At 37.9% G+C, this 23374-nt stretch overlaps 2 protein-coding genes across 4 annotated transcripts in view; one reads left to right on the top strand and one right to left on the bottom strand.

The window, feature by feature from the left end:
* dock1 (dedicator of cytokinesis 1) overlaps nt 1–23374 on the top strand; it is a 283215-nt gene that overhangs the window by 249403 nt on the left and 10438 nt on the right. The window lies entirely within an intron of this gene.
* Nucleotides 4103–23374, bottom strand: part of LOC130104181 (inhibitory synaptic factor 2A) — a 29129-nt gene continuing 9857 nt past the window's right edge. Inside the window, exons 2-3 of the mRNA XM_056270656.1 lie at nt 20645–20716; nt 4103–5373 (exon numbers count right to left, since the gene is read on the bottom strand). Coding sequence (XP_056126631.1) covers nt 5190–5373; nt 20645–20716 — 256 coding nt within the window. The 3' untranslated portion in view covers nt 4103–5189. The remainder of the gene's footprint in view (nt 5374–20644; nt 20717–23374) is intronic.

Here is a 23374-nt window from a genome sequence, read left to right as displayed (position 1 = left end):
GGTACGAGGGGACGGCTCGTCTTGTGTTTCTGAAGTAGCCAACATACACCAGCGGGAGAGAGTCAATTCAGTGGAAATGGGTTTTTTCCTGTTCGTGAAGTGGTTTCTTTTGCCCTTTTTTAAAAGACTTTGGCACATATCTCTGGATGGGACTCTGCTTTTGGCCTCTGACGTGACATTCCCAGAATGCTTTGCTCTTGTGATTTTGTTCTGTGGGCTGAAATCAGTATTGTTTGAGATGATTTTAGCCCTGTTTTGCTAGATATTTTCATCACTTAAACTTATGTTCCGATAAAAAGGGGCGTTTGATTTTCAGTACGGCTGTCACTCCTCTTTAACCCGTTTCTGTGCACACAGAGTTCTGATGTATATGGGAATAACAATTGCATTTCACTCACTGAAAGTGAACACTGAATGTTCATTAAATCCACAAAGTGTGTTGCGAACCAGACTGAACAAGTTAATGCGTTTGAGATGTTTCACTTTTGCAGGTCCAGTGGAAGCAAATCACACAGACGGCGTTACATCTCGACTCGATAAATGAGTTAGTCACTTTGCAGTGTGTATGTGACTTGTATGTCGTCAGGAAAGAACAAGGCATCTTCTCCCTGTAGACTGTGTGTCAGCTGAAGCAGAGAGATGTTTAAGCATCGCAGGTTGTGTGTGATTCTTTCTGTCCGTATCGCTCTGACTCTCCATGCTCCATTTTATACTCTTGTTCATGTGTTTCTTCATCTCTCTCTGTTTGTGGCCATATGAGTGAATCTCAAGGCAAAAGACATTCAAAAAGAAAAAAAAAGTGGTTGTATTGACTTTAATTTTACAATTAAGCATATTTTCCCCCAGCAATACTCATTACTGTAAATTAATGCAACATTTTTTTAAATGCATGTTTTATTATATATATTTATATTTCGGCACTGTCGGGCAGAAACTTGTATCTCCAAATATCTCTACTTTTCAGGAAATGGAAACACACTGTTTTTAATTAATTAAACACTGTGTTGTCAAAGTTTGTAATATGGCTTTATATGTGGTCAGGTGGTCAGACACTTGCATGTGTCATTAGATTATTAACATTTTACCAAAATCAAGCTCAAATGGAGTTATGAGGTTTTTGACCAGCGTTATAGACATACATGTTTTGTCCGTCATTAGATTTACCTCATTGGAGGCAGTAAGTGCATCGTATTACGTTTTCATCAACTTACAGGTTATTACGTTTACTGTCGATGCCTATGTGGACGCTCAGTGTCTTCTGTCATTTGGCCAAAATCTCATGTTATTAAAAAATTAAGTGCTACGCACAGACTATTTAAGACCGTATTGGCCATGATTCAATGACAACAAATAGACTAAGACACTATTCTCTGCTCCTCAAATACATAAAAGATATATATATATATATATATATATATATATATATATATATAGTGTATAAAGTGTTTCTTGAGTAAAAAAAAGCTGTACTTATTCAAAGAACTAGTTCTTTATTTACCCTTGCATTGCAAACAAGCAGAGACGCTCAATGTTTGTGGCACCTCATTCACGATAGAGGTGAGCGGATTTATGAGGTTTGACTGACAGTTTGAGGATCCACTGGAGTTACGAGGTTTGGTCACAAGCTCTTTTTAATACTTTTCAATGGTTAAATATTTGCAAAACCCACAGACAGATGTAAAGAGTGACTAAAAAAATAAAAAATTTGACAAAATATAGAGATACAAGTTTTCCGCCCGACAGCTGTATGTGTGTGTGTGTATACATACACAGTATCTCACAAAAGTGAGTACACCCCTCACATTGCAGCAAACATTTTAGTATATCTTCTCAAGGGGCAATACTATAGAAATGAAACTTGGATATATTTTAGAGTAGTCAATGTGTTGCTTGTATAGCAGTATATATTTACTGTCCTCTGAAATTAACTCAACATACAGCCATTATTGGCAAAATAGCTGGCAACAAAAGTGAGTACACCCTAAGTGAACATGTCAAAACTGTGTCCAAAGTGTCAATATTTTGTGTGAGTACCATTGTTATCTCGCACTGCCTTAATCCTCCTGCACATGTAATTCACCAGAGCTGCACAGGGTGTTGCTGGGATCCTCTTCCACTCCTCCATAATGACATCACGGAGCTGCTGGATGTAAGACACATGGCACTTCTCCACCTTCCGCTTGAGGACGCTCCACAGGTGCTCAATAGGGTTCAGGTCTGGAGAAATACTTGGCCACTCCATCACCTTCACCTTCAGCTTCCTCAGCAAGGCACTTGCCATCTTGGCAGTGTGTTTGGGGTCGTTATCATGCCGTTCGGCCCAGTTTCTGAAGGGAGGGCATCGTGTTCTGCTTTCGAATGTCACAGTACATGTTGGAATCCATGTTTTCCTCAATGAAGCGCAGCTCCCCGGTACCAACAGCACTCATGCAGACCCAGACCATGATGCTACCACCACCATGCTCAACTGTAGGCAAGACACAATTTTATTGGTGCTCCTCACCAGGGCTTCGCCACACATGCTGTACACCATCTGAGCCAAACAAGTTTATCTTAGTCTCATCAGACCACAGGACATGGTTCCAGTAATTCATGCTCTTGGACAGGTTGCTTTCAGCAAACTGTTTGTGGGCTTTCTTGTGAGCCAGCTTCAGAAGAGGCTTCCTTCTGAGACGACGGTCATGCAAACCGACTTGTTGCTGTGTGCGGCGTATGGTCTGAGCACTGACAAGCTGACCTTCCGCTTCTGCAACCTCTAAAGCAATGCTGGCGCGATCATGCGTCTGTTTTTTGAAGCCAGCTTCTGCAACTTAACATCTCAACTTCTTTGATTGATCCTTGCGAGGCCTTACGAGTGGAACCAGTATTGGGAAACCTCTGTATGACCATGCCCTGTACTTTAACTTTGTTTCAGGGTGTTACCAATCTTCTTATAGGCCATCTTTGTGGAGAGCAACCATTCTAATTCTCAAATCCTTAGAGAGGTCTTTGCCTTGAGGTGCCATGTTGAACATCCAGAGGTCAGTATGAGAGAATTGTACTCAAAGCACATTTTAACTGCTCTAATACAAGATACACAAATTTGTATGGTCCTGTCAAGCAGACAAAAACATGAATATGATGAATAGGACATGTGGCTTTGCATGGTTGAACAACGTACAGCTATTATCACTTAGGGTGTACTCACTTTTGTTGCCAGCTATTTTGACAATAATGGCTGTGTGTTGAGTTATTTTCAGAGGACAGTAAATATATACTGCTATACAAGCAGCACATTGACTACTCTAAAATATATCCAAGTTTCATTTCTATAGTATAGTCCCTTGAGAAGATATACTAAAATGTTTGCTGAAATGTGAGGGGTGTCTCTCTCTCTCTCTCTCTCTCTCTCTCTCTCTCTCTCTCTCTCTCTCTCTCTCTCTCTCTCTCTCTCTCTCTCTCTCTCTCTCTCTCTCTCTCTCTCTCTCTCTCTCTCTCTCTCTCTCTCTCTCTCTCTCTCTCTCTCTCTCTCTCTCTCTCTCTCTCTCTCTCTCTCTCTCTCTCTCTCTCTATATATATATATATATATATATATATATATATATATATATATATATATATATACATACATTAGATTTTCCATACATTGAGAAAGATAATGAGAATTCTGGGGAAAATGTGTTTATATTGTCATAAAAAAAGCCACAATGCGCAAAAAAATGTTGCTTTCATTTCACTTAATTTTTTAGGCAATATATCATTTCTTTCTTTCTTTTGAAATATCATCTGAACTTGTTTTTGTTCACCTGTGACTGAATTTCCTTTCTGAACATTGTAATGCTCTCAGACTTTCATTTACCTCCCGTAAGACCCGCGACACACACACATATGCTCAACGATACCTTATTTGCTCCGGTGTTCTTCATTTTTCTTTTCCATAGGAACATTGTTTGATTCAGTGCAGATGTCAAGTGCGGTCACACTAGACAGGACGTGATGTCACACTCTAGGGATTCTATCTAAATTAAGTAAAAATACATTAAAAATTAATTTAAAACCGTTAAAATATCAATTTAATCTACTTTCCTGCAACACTACAAACTGTTCAGCTTTGTAGTATTTTTTTTTTTATATATATATTGCACCAAGAGGTCAATCTGTGACATTTAGAATCCTGTATTGTTAAATCGTCTTTTTTCCATATGCAGATCAGTTCATCAGTCTAGTGAGATTGCAGCAATATGGTGACTGTGTATCACATGACTTCCTGTCACAGAAAGGTAAACATTTACCGCTGTTTCCATGGTTATGTCTGTAGTTGTATTAGAAGAACATTAATTAAAATTAAATAATTTAAAATTAACGGACACGGTCTGAAAACGCTTCCTATAATTTCAATAATCCAATAAGTGAGAGAAGCTTATATATAGTGTTTCTAGAAAATCTTTAAATGTGTGATTATTAAGAATCTAGAAAAATAAGTCATACTTTTTTCCTTTTTTTTCTGGTAATAATAGTATATGAAAGTTTATATGAATTCACAGAGGCTTGTAATATTATTTCCATATAAATCTCATGAATTAGTTGTGACTTCGCCGGTTTGATCTGCAAATAATTACATCCTCTAGTGAGTTTTAAATCCATCCCTCTGTGAGAATCATCATCCAGTGCATCTGAAGAGTTGTGCTTCGATTTAATGCTGCGATTGCGTCGATTTCCATGAGGAAGAGAAGACCAAAATGAAAAGCTTGTGTCCTGTTTGTGTTTAAAATATCCTCCTGAATTTCCAAACCTTTAGCAGGGTGAGGACCAAAAAAGAAATAATAGTTGTAAAGCAAGATTTGTTATTGATCCAGTTATGTCTCTCACTCTCTTAAAATAATTTCACGCTCTGTTTGAGGGAAATAGTCTCGTTATTCCTTTTTTTCCGGAAGCAAATTCCATTTTTTTTTCTTTGTTGAATATACATATATTTAATTTTTTCAGTGTTGGCTGCGATATTTCCAAACCAAGTTCAGTACTCGCATCCATAAAGTACCGAAGGGGGGGAAACAAAAAAACAAACTGATAGGATTTTCCCGTTTCATCCTGATCAAAAACAGGCATAAGTAAGCAAGTGAACAGATGCACATGGAGCGTTGCATTCTGTCGTGCTCCCTTCTTGAAAATATGATCAAAAGCATAATAAAGTGGTGTATGTAATCCTGCGGTCACAGAAACCAGAGTTTCCAGCGCGCGTGTTTCTTGGCCTCCGCTTTGGACTTGCGTTTGGGCGTGGAGCCGATGGTCTCCTGAGGATAGGGCAGAGGGGGGAACAGGGACTCCTCCGTGGGACACAGTCTCTTCATCAGAGGCTGTAGCTTATCTTCCTGCAGTTTAAAGTCCAGCTCCACACTGCAGCACAGAGAAAACAGACCCTTACTGTGTGTGCAGCACAACATAAATGCAGATTCAGCACAATTCTACATGCATACCACAGTAAGAGCGTCAGATGCGCTCAGGAACACAGAATATATGCCGTCAGGCTTGAGATCAGCGGTAGAAAGGTTTTATTTGTCAACCACTGTACAGTTTACTTCTTTATTATGACATTCCTGAGTGAATCAGTATATGTAATGAGTGTTTTATCCATTGAGAATAATTAGATCATGAAAAGTACCAGAATTGAGCCAGAACCAAATGCAAGTGTGCTAAAACAGTGCCTAAATTGATATTTGGCTATTATTTGATAGTATCTTCTTATATATGAATCATGCACAATAAGACCAATACATTTTTAGTTACTAGGGCTGTCAAGCGGTTCAAATGTTTTTTTAATCTAATTAATTACATGTGCAGATTAATCGAATTAATCACAAATTAATCTCACATCAGTTTTGGCTTAGTCATTATTGTGTTAGATGAGAAAAGCTTTGACAAAAATTAGCTTTAGAAAGAAATATATTTTGATTCAACAGAATTTATTACACATAAACCTTTAAGGCTACAATGTGGCCACACAATTTTTTTTTCATAAGCTGCATCTGAAGTGGCATTTATGCTTCTGCATCATGACTTGAGCATTTTTGTCTGTAAATGGTATACTTTTTAAGGGAAGGAAGGTAGCAGTCGCACAATTCAGTTTCCAGATGGGCTAAAGCTGCTGTTTTTTATTGTACTTTCATTTGACGTAAAGCAGTGAATTAAGAACTTCAGGTTCAGGGAAGTTTAATGATCTTTATTATGTTTCTCTCTTCGTGTCCCTGTAGAAAATAGTTTATAGAGTTGATGTCCCTGGCTGTGTAAAGATAAGTGTGAGTGTGTAAGCTCCTTCTTCTGGGTGCATTCGGTCTCTGCGGGTGTTGCATTGTGGGATTTATCCTCTGGATCGTCCGTTTTATGTGCCGGAGATAATCCAGCGTCCACTACACATCTGATTCCTGGGATGATGAGTCACATTAAACTCCACGATTAGAGAGGAGAGATGGGGTGAAAGTGAGAATAAAAGAGTGAATGTGTGAGAGAGAGAGGGATGGTGGAGCGAGGGATTATATCACTTTAGCAGACTGAACAAACTTCTGTCTCTTGAAGGAGAGAGTGTCTGTGCACTTACAGACCTGTATGCTGGATTTGATCACATCTTTATATTTCCAGTTCTGAAATGTGATTGGATAAGCCATTTTCAAAGTCCTTGTAAAAAAGTACTTAAGTTTCCTGAAGAAAATAAAATTGACAAGGCAACTTGAGAGCTGGTTGTGACTGATGGTTGATGTAACGCTGCACTTTAAAGGTTGTATCAGCGATTTCAGGCCCAAACATAAATGATCACATTCATCTAATCTTTCCTACCGGTCCGCTAGCTGCCCGCCCCATAAACAGGCCGTCAAAAAAACGCAAGGCTCTGAGATCTGCACACAAAAACAATTGGTTTCACCAACCACCTCAAAACCAAAATAAATAATAAATAGTGTTCCAACCAATCACCGAGAAGGGTTTGTTGATAGACGCTGGCTTCTTCTTCAGCTCCGCCTTTATTATAGCAATGAAGGGATATATAATCAAACAGACATATTTTTTACCATATTTACTCCACTTATTTACTAATAATTTTGCTGTGTGTTATTCATTGTTGGTCGATTTTAGATTTTGGAACTGACGAGCTAACGCTTCTTTTAAATAGTCAAGTGTGTATGAAAAATTACAAGATACATTTTGAATAAATGATTAATTGTATTTTAGTAAACATCAGTATGTAAATGTGTTATTAATTTGTTTCAGCATTTATTTTTTTTAGTAATTTATAGCTGGTAAAAAAAAAGTTTGTCATTCCTTAAAACACCCCTTAAAGGAGCTGTATGTAAGATTGTGGCCAAAACTAGTACTGCAATCACTTTCAAATTACTGTAGAGCGGTGTATCCCCTCCCCCTCCTCCCTGACTCGAGGTTGCCAGATCGGCTGCAGGATCCAGCAGGAACGTGACGAGCTGCAGCTGTGGTAACTAGAGCAGAGCTGGCAACCCGGATGCCGAAACACTACTGACTTCGTGATTGGTAGATAGGTGGAGGGTGGAGCATCAGACCAAAACACAACATGACAACATCAACATCAGTTGAGGGCTGCAACTGCACTTTTTAAATGACAATATCCTGGCAAGACTACTGTTGTCAGTGATATAAGTATTTGAAATGTACATGATTTCTTAATGTCTAGTGACATTTCAGGGCCATTTTATGATTAATTGAAATAAATTTCTTACATACAGCTCCTTTAATGTAAAATCATTCTGATGCAAGAGACCTTTTGGCTTATAGCTTTATTTAAATATAATAGATTTGATTTAATAAATGGTATGAGAGACTGTGAATACAATCTTGGCTTAAACAAGATGCACAGTACATGACAAAGTGCCATAATGTTTTTCTTTTTCTTATTTTGCTAGATGATCCAATCTTCATATGTAAACATATGTTAATGGTACATTTCTGTGAATATAATATTTTATTTACTTTACTTTTTTAAAAGCTTTTTCTCTCCCATTTTTTAAGAAAAAACATCCTGTCGAAATTTTTCGATTTTCAGATATCAATAGTTCCTGAGACACGGAAAAGCAATCCGTTTCTCTGTGGTAATGAAGTGAAAAAGACTGGTATTCCTGTCTCGCTGACAGAGCGTTGAGATTAACAGATAGGAAGAGACATTTAACACTCTCTATATCCCAAACCCCCTGTTCAAAATGCACTTTCGAATGTGACGCATCAGCACTGATGGCGTTTATTTTGCAGACGGCACCCAGAGAGCTGCCATTCAACATGTGAAATGAAGTCTGTCTTTGAATCACTTGACACAGAAATGCATTGCTTTCCTGTTGATTTCATGCACTAGATTGCACAAAGCATCTTTCAGAGGCATGTTCATTTCAAATTCAAAAATGAATTGCATATTGTTAGCCAGTCTATATTTAAAGCAATGTTTGGATCTGTTTAACAGCGAGTGTTTGGCCTGAAAGTGAAAGGTTATGTAAGGTGTGTGTGTTATTGAGGACTAAGCATGTTTGTTCGTTGTGTGTCTGGCCTTTGCATTCAGGCACCGCACAATGCAGCAATTAGCAAATTAATCACAGCACAACCTGGTAATTATGCCCTTATCAATATGACCATGTTCTTGCTACAGAGAGACATGTACAAATCACTCATTACCTCAATAAGTCTCAAGAAGCTCTTTGAACAAGATGCTTCGAGTTTCTCTGAGAGCTCGCAGTCGGTGATCATTTGGTGGTTGAGGATTGCGCTTTGTAGTTTCATATTGCTGGAGAGATAGCCTGGTTAAAACCAGAGCATTCTCAGTTGTAACTGAGTTATGGTAAAGCGTCATAGACAAATCATTTCCAGAGGGGCGTCACCAACGGGCGTCGCGGATAGACCTAAACCCAATCAGAGCGATGAAGGAGATGACGTATGCAGAGCGGCGGGTGTTGTTCTTTGCTCGGTTTTTAACAAAAAGGAAACGTTCAAATCGCTTAAAACAGACGCGATAGCTGATTGGAACGAGTGATGTTCGACGGCGGCATCCATCTTTGTAATGTAGGCTACAAAATCTGCTTCAAAATCCCAGCGCTGTCGTCATCGTGTAAAGCCCGCCCCAACGTTTCTGATTGGTGCCGGGATTTCGGCGGATTGGAAATGGGCTTGAATGAGCTCTTTGCCGGACTAACTTTCAGAGCAAATCTAAATTTGCCGGAAGTTGTCTGGGTTTTCCCAGGCTACTGGAGAGAGGCTTTTTATGTTAAAATCGGATGCTGATTTTTACATTTTAAACATTTCCATTGCACTCACCATGAATGTTTGTTTTTATAATGAATAATTATTATAATTTTATATGCATTTATTTATGTGCATATTTATATATTAATGAGACGTCTTTCAAAATTTTTTAAAAATTGCAATGTTTCATAACTTTTGACAGGCAATGTATATAATATGGATTTTTGTGGATTTTATATATGCAAAAATTATATAAAAAGTATAATAATAAAAAGAAACTTAGATTAACGACTAAAAGATTAAAAAAATGACAGTTTGTTGTGTTTATGTATCTATGGGTGTGTAAATATGAAAAAATGTCATTAACAAAGTCAACCCTAACCCCAAAGAAAAACAAAAAACAAAACAAACATGTTTTTTGTAATCCATATTTATACTTGCATGCTAACAGCTCTGGCTCGATGGAGCATGTGACGGTTCCGTCAACATTTCTAAACCGTTCTCACACTGATCTTTATTGTTGAGCCCTGAGTTCTCTGTGATTGATCTATTTTTCTTAAAGAAGAAATCATTCTAGTTAACCACATTTTCGACTCCACAAGCTTTTAATATTTCTGTTTAATGGGAATATTAATTGTGTTCTCTGACTTGAAGTGCGGGCTCTTTCTGCCGAGGCATGGCGGTACAGTGCTCACTATTTCTAGCTTTCGAATCACAAATCAATGTTTAATATTTCTCCCTGGATCAATACGGTTCTCCACAGAATAAACTAGAGCATCATAAGAGAGCAATACAGTGAAGTGGCTGTCTAAAGAACATCAATATTTCATTTGCATTAGAGAGTCGAGTACGTCGCAACCGCAACTCGAGCCAACGTGAACGCAGAGCCGTTCTTGTTTTCGTCTGACAGGCCTAGATTCCTCTCTCTCTCTGACGCTTGCGTGGTATTTTTCATTGATCGTTCGCCTTGTCTCCTGCTCTCCACCCACGACTGTTGTCACGACCGACGCTTTTCACTGTTTCTAAGCTGCTAATTAGAAGCTGAAAGCCGTTGATAAGGCTGTATATCCCTGCTCATTGCCCCTGCACGCAGCTTAGCGCTGTATTCTTTTATGTGGCGTAGGCTTTCCTTCCCTTCATCCCTCAGGATGAGGAGTGGTTTGATCTCTCTCTGCTCCTCCTGTTTAAGCTCATTAACGTAGAGGCCCTCTCATCCCATTCTCATGGCTACATTTACACAGGAAACGCATCAGTGTGGCGGTTAAGTGCTCACGGTGACCTGATGTTCATCAGACGCTGAGTGAGAATAAATGCTTTTTGTCTCTAAAGAAGTCCAAAAATACTGGAATATTCCACCCACATATTCAACTCATTGGTTTCAATCTCGACAGTGTCGTATCTGTTTGCTGTTTTCAACTTCAACCGACTTTCAAGTTTTTGGTTGTCAAAAAATCTAAAGACCAGTCTTGTTTAAAGGGATAGTTCACCCAGAAATGATCATTCTGTCATTAATTACTCACCCTCAGGTCGTTCCAAAATACTTCCGTTCATTTTCGGAAGACAAATAATACATTTTTAATGAAATATGAGAGCTTTCTTGACGAACCGATTTAATTTAGGCTTTTATTCACATAATGTAAGCCTAAATTCAATCTGTTCGTCATATAAAGTGAATCGGTCTCTTCAGAAAATTTGGATTAAACCGCTCAATCCATATGGATTAGTTTTACGAACTCTTTTTGAACTTTTTGAAGCGCTGTCAGTTGCGTAGCTGTCAATGGCGGGACAGAAATCTCTCAGATTTCATCAAAAATATCTTAATTTGTGTTCTGAAGATGAACGAAAGTCTTATGGGTTTGGAACGACATAAGGGTGAGTAATGAATGACCGAATTTTCAATTTTGGGTGTACTATCCCTTTAAATTTCTTCCAGACATCAGCTTTTATGCATAGATTTTGAAAGCCTTTTCTATTAGGGCAATATATCAAATATTTACAAAGGTTTTGCTGGTCATATAAAATTAAGCAACATTGTGAAATATTGCAATGATTTTTAATTTATTTTTAATGTTGTCCTTTTATGCTGCTTGAGTTTGGCATTGTTTTATGATTCGTCCTTGTTTTAGTGACTTGTTTGAGCTTGTTGGCGGCTGAAGTTTAGTTTAAGCACAATAAACAGCGAAAAAGAACTCAATTTAGTACTGAGAGGAGTACCCATATACCCATACACACTTTGGGTATGAGTAAATCTGCGTGAATAAGTAAAATTATGCGTAAAACGCGCAATCCGAAATTCAAGCCCTGTAAGACCAGCAATATTCGAAATGAATATTTTGAATGAATGAATCAAAAGATGCACCGATTCATCACTCAATTTAATGGAAGTCTCAATGATGTGTTTTTTAATATTCATTTTTTAAAGTAATAGTCCTTAATTTGATTTATTTTATAACTGCATTGCCCAGCCTTGATGCCTCTTGTTTAGTATCTTATTTGCGTAGCTGTAAAAGTTTGTTAGCTTAATTAGTTGGCTGGTCTCTGGTGAGATTTGGAAGGATTTGTAAATGTGCTGTGTTTGTGTCAGTGTGCGACTCTGGCTTTGGAAAGGAAGCGTATCTGAGCCAGAGACAACAGACTGACACCCCAGTGAAAGCGAATCTGTCTCTCATTAGCACCAGATGCCCTCTCATCACTCACACGAGCTCATATCTGTGAGGCGTTTGATGTGGACCGCCGGGGGTTCGGGTCGAGCTTCGCCTGCTCTGATTCGAAACCGTTTTACGAGACGTTCTGCCGTCTGTCATGTTTGTTAGCGCTCGCCCGACCGGATCCCGCAGGCCCGCCGCGCGTTACTGACACTCGTTAGAAGGAGAGGAACGCACAAACACACGCAGAGATAAAGAGCGCAGGTCGAGGCCTTCAGGAGGGGGATGTGGAGCTTCTGAAGGCCTGGCTCGTGTCTCAGGCTCATTAACAGAGGGACAGCGTGACCAGATAATCATCTGTGTGAGAGCCACTCCGAAGAGCTTTTAATGAAACCTTCATTATTCCCCCCTCTCTCTCTCTCTCTCTCTCTCTCTCTCTCTTTCTGTGTTGGATGTGTGGTGCACTTATCACACACCTAAAGATGCTCCTTTCATTTGTTTTTGTTCTTTTTTTCACAAAGCAAGACGCTTTCATTTCCTTGATTTTTTTTTTTTTTTTTTTTTTTTTTTTTTTTTTCATCGGCTCCATCACTTTCATCTCTTGGTGGTTTTAGAGGACTCACTCGAACTACCGTGTGTTTGTACTTGGGATACTCTAAGAAATGTTTGATACTAAAAAGTTTACCTGGTAATTAGTTTCTGCCAAAGCAGGCTTCACTGTTGCTCACGGTTAGACCAGAAACATACTTTATGCAAGGGTGCAAATGTCTGAGCAACGTATTGGAAGATTACGGTCATTTTAAATATACTGTGCTGGTCAGAATTATTTGCCCCCTTGGTAAATATGATCGAAGATGGCTGTAAAAAATAAATCTGCATTGTTTATCCTTTTGATATATATATTTTTTTTAAATGCAAAAATCTAACCTTTTATTGAAGTAGTATAATTGATAGTGGGGGGGAAATCACATTATGAAATAAATGTTTTTCTCCAAAACACATTGGGAACAATTATTTGCTCCCTATTATTAAATACTTTTTGCAACCTCCTTTTCCCAAGATAACAGCTCTGAGTCTTCTCCTATAATGCCGGATGAGTTTGGAGAACACCGTCCTGACAAGAGATCAGAGACCATTCCTCCATACAGAAGCTCTCCAGATCATGCAGACTCACAGATCCATGTTGGCGCCGCTTCTCCTCAGTTCACCCCACTCATCTTCTATAGGGTTCAGGTCAGGGACTGGGATGGCCATTGCAGATGCTTGGTTTTGTGCTCAGTGACACATTTTTGTTTTTTGATTTTGATGTTTGTTTTTGGATCATTGTCCTGATGGAAGATCCACACATGGCCCGTTATTAGATTTCTAGCAGAGGCAGTCAGGTTTAGATTTTTTTTATCTGTTGGTATTTGATCGAATCCATAATGCCATGTATCTAAACAAGATGCCCAGGGGTCTCATTTATAAAACTGTGCGTAGGATCCTTACTAAAAGTGTACGTGCGTCCGAAAGCCAAAGATGGCGTACGCAAACAAATATTCAGACTTATAAAACCGTGCGTACGCCAGGACCTGCGCAGAATTCACTTTATAAATCCCAGTCAGCGGAAGATTGTACGCACATGCGTCGTCTCCTCGAAATAACCAAATATGGAGATTACAACGCCTAGTTTTACTATGCATATCCTCTTCTGCATATCATTTGCATATGATTATTCATCTACGTGATAACATGTTTAACGGTACAAGACATTTGGAAAAAATGAAATACGGATATGCCGTCACATTAGTTACATTAATAAAAAATAATTTAGTAGCCTATATCCTTGCCTTGTTTTTGAATAAATAAATCAAATAGTGTAAAATACATTTCAGAGAAAGTTTTTCTCAATCTTTTCCACTGGCCAAAGAGTATTTTTAGTTGATTTATATTTTTAATGGAAACAGATAGACCTTGTAGTGCATTATTTGCACGAAACTATTTTCTCAGACAATCTGCTATTATCATGATAAGCAATTATCTCTGTAGTTAAAACATTGAAACACAGCATGCCAGAGGAAAAGTGTTTGAAAGCATTGCATCCACAACAAATATTTCTATTTATTGAATATAATTTTTTTTGTAACTTCTCAGTAATGATTTCATGTAATTTAAGTGTCTAACTCCATTAATCAGAATGGCATATTTAATCTAAATGTTTATTTTAGAAGTAAAATATAGTTTTATTATTTAAACTGTTATTGTGAACATATTTTTACAGAACACTGTATTTATGATTATAATGAAGATGTACGGTTTTAGATAGGCTGCGTCAGTTTCACTAAAGAACAAAGGGATGGATATTTAAAAAGGCATGGATGTTTGCTTCATGTGATAGGCTTGGTGAGTGAAATTATGTTTGTATTATCTTTCTGTATACTGTATGTATAATTTTCTTTAGATTTTCGGTCTAAAAGTGACCAAAAAGACATTTAGCTCCAGCTCACCATTGGTGTCGCCAAACTGCTCCGTCTCCAAAACGTGCGTATGCACGGCTCAAAGTTTGCTTAAAGGTGCGCACATTCTCCCGTCAAGTTTGTTTTTTATAGATCACAACCTTTGCGTGGAAACTGGCGTACGTACGTTTCCACCCCCGTTTTGTGCGTACGCACGCTTTATAAATGAGACCCCAGGACCTCTGGCAGAAAATTAGGCCCACAGCATTAAAGATCCAGCAGAGTATTTCACTTTACACATGGGGTACTTTTTTATCCATGTATGAACCAAACCCATCTTAAGTGTTTGCTGCCAAAAAAGCCTTTTTTTATTTATTATTGTTTATTGATTTACTGGTGTATATATTTAAATTGATTTATTTACATCATTTATTTATTTTTATTTATATACGTGTGTAAATTAGTGCATTTAAATGATGCATTTATATATTATGCCATTGTAGTTTTTGTTTTATTTATTTAGTTATATTAACATTTATTTATTTACTTATTAATTACATTTTTAAATAACATTTATCTTTTCCAAGAAACTGGACTAAAGAAACAGTTTTTCACTCTGCGTTGGTATGGCCATTTTAAAAGAGTCCCTTACATATCTAGCCATCCTAACTTCATAACAACGTGATCATGAGACTTTTTTGGGACAGTAAGCACCTAGCAACCAGTCAAAATGCCTTAACAACTGCCTAGCAACAGCCCAGAAATCACGCAGAACATCGAGGTGCATGAGTTTTTCCACAGTTTTGTAATTATTCTTTTTTTTTCTTTTCAGAAATCATAAGTTTGAAATCAAACAAGATTGCTCATATTGTAAATTTGTACTTTTTCACCACACAATCTAAAGCTCCAATCTCTAGCTGGTTAGTATTTTTGCACCCAGGCGTAGAAAGGAATATATTCAAAAAATATATTTTCAGTAAAAAAAAAAAAAGGAATCACAAAATTCTAATAATGCAGATTGTGATATATTGTACAGATATATCTTGCATTCCTATTTTTTGCTCGCTCGTTTCTCTCTCTGTTTGTAAGGTATTAATACAGCTGTCCATCATACTTTGCTTCGCTTTATCTACAGATTAAACCGTATCTCTCGAAAGTGTGCGCGCACACACACACACTCACAATACGCTCTCAACACCCACCAGCTTCACTGTGGTATCACCGTAGTATCTATAGCAACCAGCCGGCTCTGAATAAAGCCAGAGTTCCTGCGTTAGCATGGAGATCATCATTACTCTAGCATAAAGGAGAGGAGAGAGTGTGCGAGAGAAAGAGAGATCTCCCGGTGTCTCAGCGCTGAGCGTTTAAACATCTCTGTAATGTAATCATCTCCACTCCCTTCAGCTCGGCTCTAATGGTATTTCCACGCCGGCGTCGTGTTTGTGTGTGTTTGTGTGTGTGTGTGTGTGTGTGTGTGTGTGGCTGGTCAGAAGAGCTCTGAACAGATCGTGAGAGATCAGTGAGAACACAGGTGTCGGTCTGATCATTTTACAGGTGTTGAGTCACACAATGTCAGCTTTTTGAAGATGAGGAAGGAGGGGAGGGGGGGTGCTGATGTTTATATTCGATGTTTACATCATTGATTCTGTTACTTTCCTCTTAATACTGTGAAGCTGCTTTGCTAGAGTTTCTGTTGTATAATTCACTATACATGACTTGACTTGACTTGACGTTGAACGTTGAAATTTTTGCTTTGAGGGTACAATTTTAGCATTTTTTCCCCCTGGGAGTATAGTTTACTGAATCAAAATGGTTTCATTAAAGAAGAGACTGAACAATCATATCAAGGTGAAACAAGTCCACACAAGTTCAGTAATTGTTTATGTCTATATCACAAACGGAGGAACGCGTTATGCACTGATGCTTAATACATAAACCCTGAGTTTCAGCAATAACAATGATGCTTGCCTCAACAATATTAGGGCTGGCAGAATTTGTGGTCTCCAACAGTTAGATCAGGATTTGTGTTTTGCGATCGCTTTAAGCCCTGACTATTAAGCAGTTATTTCCCACCAAATAGACTGTGAGATCTGAATCCCATCCGGACAGCCACATTAGGAAATGCAGTCTAGTGTGATGAAACGTGATGACATGGTTACCAGGAGAACAAAACGCAGAAGAAGAGTTTTAGCTCGGAGCAGCTCGACTTCAAATAAATTGAATGCTCCTATATCCGCTTTTATGGGAGCACGATCTCTTCCCTCTTCTGAGTTTAGCGATCACCCCAGGGAGGGAAAGATATGAAATTAATTGAAATTGTTTGAGAGTATTTTTCATAGGAATAACATTTAAAGCAATGTTCAAGGTTCAACAGATTTCCACGGAAAATCGTGCACCCTTCCCAAAATGTACAGGTACAGTAAGGCATGATCTAAACATCTCTATAACTCAAATAATATGCATTTCTTTCAGAAGATGTGCTTTAACAAAAACGTAAGCTTCATATTTCAGCCTTTAAACTCGTCCGATGCTTGCAGCGTGTCAATGCAAGTGTGTTTTTTGCAGTCAGTGACGAGTCAAAGTTATATGGCAATCGATCTTGTGACACACATGCTGTCGATCGAGCTTAACTTGTATCGATCCCAGAACATTCCTTTAAGAATGTCAGCCATGGGAAGATCCTTCAGAGATAGTGAATGCCAGACAGAGGAGTAATACGGAGTGATGGAGGGATAATGATGCAGGAAATGATGGGATGCAGAAGGTTAACCTGCGAAACTGAAGCTTGAATCAGTGGCTCGGCTCCTAAATCCAGCGAGCCGTCTTGTCTGCTGTATGCATAAGTGGGTACCGGCATTGTAGCTGAAATAAACCCTCATGAGCAACAACATGCATCTGTTTAAATCATCTGGCCATATCTGAACCCACTCTGATGGAATCAGCACAGAAAATGCAAGAAAAGCAAGTCTGTGTTTTTCATGGCTGATTTGAACGCTCTACACATCTGCGTCTCTGTACGCTGCACAAATACTGCTTGACAGACTTGATTTGCAAACGATTACAATAGAGTTTGACAAACTTGTTGCTGTTCTAATTCTTTGATGCTTTGCTGCACAAAAATAGAGATATTCAAGTATCTCTAGTATCAGAATATTAATAATGAGCAAATCTCTATTCGTCCACCTTCTTGGATGATTTTTTTTTTGGTACACACATTCCTGTCTTGCCAGTATCCATGTAAAATTTTTATTCTATCATACTATTTATTAATATTTGGAATTATCTTTTATTTTTTCATTTTAATTTTAGTTTACATTTTAGCAATTTTTTTTTTTTTTTTTTTTGTCTTTTTCTTTTTTTTATAAATTTCTATTATGCTTTACATTATTATAATACATTTTTTGTCATTTTTGTACTTCAGTTTAAACTTGTTTAACGCCAATGCAACCTTTTTTAATTCTTCTGTTAAGCTTTTTAGTTTAAGCTTTTTATCTAATATTATTTATATTGTATTTAATTTCAGCTTTATTTCAATTACAGAAAACGATTTTAATATTTTTAGTTTTAGTTAACACTAACAACGCTGCCTTGTGCCAATGGCTGGAATTTGTCCAAAACAAGTGAATCATTCATGTTGCATGCTCACTTGTGTTGCCTTAAATCTCCGAGTAGGCCGCTCACTAGGGTTTGGAACACAGCCTGATGTGAACGACGAACATGGATTCATTCAGAGCCGCTGCTGAGACTGAAGACCAGTGATCTGAGCTCTTGCACTTTGCGTCATGAGATTTCTCCTCCCTACCATATTATGCTAAGTAGAACACTTTAGCTCCTTCAGACCCAACTCTATTAGCATGATTTATGTGGATGTGAAGCCATTCTGTATGCCATCGGTGTAAACAAGAGTAGGCCTACGCCAAGTCATATTTTTAAACTCGTGCACACAACACACAAGATGCAGATACCGTTTTATTATATATTAATATTATATGTATTGCGTATTCATATAGTCTATTGTAATTGTTACCTACAATAAATCAAATTATTATGGATACATTTATATTTATATAATTCAGTATTTAATTATATTTTAATAATATATAAATATTATATTTTTTTATGGTATATCAATATAATTTAACTTAAAAAATACGGTAACATTTTAGTTTAGGGTCCAATTCTCAATAAACTAGTTGCTTATAAGCATGCATATTACTGGAATATTGGCTGTGTAGTAATACTTTTAAAGCACATATTAATGCTTTATTCTTCACGCCCATATTCTACATCCCTTTATCTTACCCAATACCTAACCTTAACAACTACCTTACTAACTATTAATAAGTTGTAGTTAGTAGTAATTAGTAGTTTGAAGCAAAAGTCTTAGTTAATAGTTAGTTAATGGTGAGAATTGGACCCTAATCTAAAGTGTGACCAAAATTATGTAATTGCTACATTAAAATAAAACAAATTACTATGAATATATTTATAAATGTATATATTTGCCTTGCATAAAATATTCCCCATATACAAGAGTGCTGTATTTCATTAAATCTATTAACTAACGAATAAACAGCAGCACTGGCATGGACTTTCCAAACGGATCAAACCAGTGCCATGAATGGGATAGGTAGCTAATACAATGATCTGTTGAGCATGTTGCTTCAGGACTTCCTTCTGCCACTCGGCTCATCCAGAGAGATTGGTTCTCTCTCCTGTCGAGTGTTTTGACTGGGCTGCGTGTAATTAGATTGTGTTTAATCCTTGCCTTCGCTTCAAAGAGAGCTGCTAAATTAGATAGTGTCTGTCGCTGGTCTTCTGCAGGGAGCCACATCTTCTCACAGGAGAGCCGATGTCTATCTACAGCACTGCTTAGCTGTCCTCTGAGACGCTTCTCAGCGCCATTTTCTTATGTTTATGCTACATCAGAATGAACTAGGCAGGATATTTATCTTTTTTTCAGGTTTGCATGCTTGTTAAATGGCTAGTTCTTCCAAAAAAAGCACAACATGCGATATAGAAGTCATTGGTGTGACTCATGTGCTTTCAAGTCTTGTGAAACTCTTTCTGTAAGTTATCTTGCATTCTGCAAAACAAGCTCTCTGGCGATTACTACCTGTCAATTACCCAGAATCCCATGTACACGCTCTTCAGCTCTCATTGCACTTTAAGATGGCCATCCGCCCACTGGAGACAAAAACACTCTGAGAAGCGCTTAACAGTCTGACCTTTACACACTCAGACACACTTTTCTGCTCCGGCTCCTCCTGCAGAATGAGTGCGTCTCACTTAAGTTCACTCGGCTGCTTTGAAATGATAGGATGGCGTTTTGTCATATTGTTTGTGTTTGTCCTGTCTATTGAATAAGAACTCCATCTATACCTTTAAGTGCTGCAGTACAGACACCGATTCTCAGCCGCTGTAGACCGACCACCTGAAGTCAACTGTGATTAAAGTTGCCATTATTGACTCTCTCATGCCGTTCCGAACCTATATAATGTTGTTTTTACTGATGAATAAACTTTATGCAATTTTTTCTCCATGCAATGATTGTTCATACACTGCAGATATGATCACTGTATCTAAAAATATTAGTATTTAAGTATCTAAAAATACTTAAAGCAGAATAGAATTACTTGAGGACCACAACTAATATTATTTTAGATATTACCTTATATATATATATATATATATATATATATATAATATATTTTTTCATGTTGATTTTATCTTGTGTAGATGACAGATTCTCTTGTTTTAAGTTGTTTACTTAAAATAAGTGAAATAAAGTTGTAATACCTTGTGCACTGCAGTGCTGCTTTTCAAGTATATTTGTTGTGCAATAACCAGACAACAAATACATTTTTAAAAAAAAATATTCTAGCCTCTAAGCTACAGCGGAGGGGAAGAAAGTCTGTGAATAAAGATTTGCATATTGCTTTTTTTTAAAGACTGAATTTATTGCACAAGTCTAATGGACACTTTTATGGTACTTTAAGGATGTTTTCTTGTCCTTCTTAAATGTTTATGAACTGTTGTTAAATGCAAAAGAGCTGCATACAGATTCCACAGAAAACACAACATCATGCAGATGTGATTGGACATGGCCTCAAGTAAAAATGACTTAATATTCGAATGAGATATTCCTTTAAATCCATAGAAAGTTGTCCCGTGCTCTGTGATGAGGGTGTCCCACTAAGGTCCTTAATCTATTCCTGTCAGCGAGAGTATTTCCTCTCCTTTATCTCGCTCATTACTCACACAAGCTGTGATTAGGCTGAAGTTGATCTTTGTAAGCTCAGCATGCTCACTTGCTCTGGCTTAAAACAAAATGCAGCAACCAACCTGTAAATAATGCATGCGCTGTTCCGACACGTGTCGCAGTTGGCCGTGTCCTGTCCGGTCCGATAGGAGAGCCTGTGAGGAGATAAAGAGAGAGGACGAGTCATTACACAGGCTGTTTGGCCGCTCCGCCTACCCGTTCACTGCTCCCTCGTTCACTCTGTCGTTCCTCATTATCAGCTCACGGTCAATACACGCAGTGGGAAAGAGATGTTAGCATTCTTCACACCCGGCGTTCTGCAGAGGACACGCAGGACGCCGACTGTGTTTGTGAGTGTAATCAGAAATGAGAGAACAAAACGGCCTTGAAATTTCTGTACGGAGACGCTGCAGAAATGTCAACGCACAACATTGTGCTGCTTTTGATGCTGTGTTTGTGTGATAACAGGAGGTCAAATGTGCTGATACGTGTGGCGTATAGCTCTAGTGAGTGCTGCGGTTTTACGTCTACATAGGCAGCTGTCATGGAAGATAGCATCCTGACTGAAATGAAACTTCACAAGAGACTGCATTTTACAATTAATTCCAAAAATGGAGTAATATTTTTTAATATTTGTATAAACATTTTATAAACCCCTATAATAGGGGTGTAACGGTAGCCTGGTCCCACCAGACTCTCGTACATTTCATTTGTACAGAGAGTCTGGTCTCGCTCCATTGACAAGCGTTAACTTCCTTGAAGGCGGGTACTCTAGATCCAATAGTTTTAAACTTCAACAGTCTCACTCTGGATCAGACATAACTAATCGCTATTTTTTGGTCGTGACATATGTCTACAACTCAAACTAGCGCACCTCAACGTCATCGTTCTCAGCCACTCCCTCTGTTCGCTGATTGGACCGGTGAAAAATTTATCGGAGAAAACCCAAGAATATACAGCAAACCCAGACGTAGTACTGAAGGAAAATAAAAAGGTTTTATTAACATGCGGTGACCATGGGGGATGCACTAAGTTCAATATTACGCTTTTTGATGAGCGAGAAGGAGAAAAGGTGCCATCTACATCTGAGCCTGCTTCACTTTTCCACGAAGAGACAGCGAGTGAAGCGGCACCTGACACTTCTCATTTCCAGGACACGCGAGACTTACGACAAATCGGCACAATGCCAAATGATTTTGTCTCATTATAACAGTGGAAACAACTTAAAATACTCTGTACTTTGTGGTAATACAGATAAGAGTAATACATCATACGAAACTATAAAGTGTATAATAAAACAAATACATTGTGCATTTGTAAAAGAATGACGCTTTCTGCCTTCCCAGTTTCCTTTCCGTGAAATTTGTGGAGTGCGTCACAAAAATGAATCTGAACTCAGCGTATGTAGGCTACTAGCAATCTCTTGCGTGCCATCTGAACTCTTGGTAACACTTTACAATAAGGTTCGTTAGTGAACATTAGTTAACTACATTAGTTAACATGAACTAACAATGAACTGCACTTATACGGCATTTATTAATCTTGGTTAATGTTAATTTTAACATTTTCTAATACTTTATTAAAATCTTGTTAACATGAGTTAATGCACTGTGAACTGACATGAACAAACAATGAACAGCTGTATTTTTATTAACTATCGTTAACAAAGATTAATAAATACAGTATACAAATGTATTGTTCATTGCTAGTTCATGTTAGTTAATACATTAAAGGATTAGTTCACTTTTAAAAAAACTTTTGCTGATAATTTACTCACCCCCATGTCATCCAAGATGTCCATGTCTTTCTTACTTCAGTCGAAAAGAAATTAAGGTTTTTGATGAAAACATTCCAGGATTTTTCTCCATATAATGCACTTTGCTGGGCACCAAACGGTTCAAGGTCCAAAAGACAGTTTCAGTGCAAACTGCAAACTGTTCAAATGGCTTTAAACGACACCAGACGATGAATAAGGGTCTTATCAAGCGAAACGATCGCTCATTTAAAAAATAAATAACAAAGTTTAAGTTTTATAAGCTCACATGCTCGCCTTTCTCTGTTCTGTGTAACTCTCCTGTTCGAACTCGTTCATCAAAATGAACAAATCTTTTTCCGAGTCAATTCGTTCATTTCGTTCGTTAAATGAACCAAATGACTCGAAAAAAGATTTGTTCATTTTGATGAACGAGTTCGAACAGGAGAGTCACGAACGTGCATCACAGAACAGAGCAAGGTGAGCATTTGACATTATTAAACTTTGTTATTTATTTTTTAAATGAGCGATCGTTTCGCTTGATAAGACCCTTATTCATCGTCTGGAATCGTTTAAAGCCCTTTGAACAGTTTGCAGTTTGCACTGAAACTGTCTTTTGGACCTTGAACCGTTTGGTGCCCAGCAAAGTGCATTATATGGAGAAAAATCCTGGAATGTTTTCATCAAAAACCTTAATTTCTTTTCGACTGAAGAAAGAAAGACATGGACATCTTGGATGACATGGGGGTGAGTAAATTATCAGCAAAAGTTTTTTTAAAAGTGAACTAATCCTTTAAGTAATGTTAACTAATGAACCTTATTGTAAAGTGTTACCGAACTCTTGTTTTGGGATGGTCCATAGATCATCTGCTCTTTTCCTGTTGTAGTGGTTAGCAAACAGTGTTGCATTACCGCGCTCGCCCCCTTCTGGATTGGAGTGTGGATCGCCTGTGACTGACTGACTATTCAACACATTCTCATCCTTTGGCGTCATATAGGTGACGCCATATGACATTTCGTCGAAATCTTACGCACATGGCATCCTTTAGCGTCAATATAA

This window comes from Rhinichthys klamathensis, unplaced genomic scaffold (genome assembly GCF_029890125.1).
Source record: "Rhinichthys klamathensis goyatoka isolate OS25496 unplaced genomic scaffold, OSU_Roscu_1.1 h1tg000304l_1, whole genome shotgun sequence".
Lineage (NCBI taxonomy): Eukaryota > Metazoa > Chordata > Actinopteri > Cypriniformes > Leuciscidae > Rhinichthys > Rhinichthys klamathensis.
Note: the sequence above shows the minus strand (reverse complement) of the source record. Positions and strands in the feature narration are given on the sequence as shown.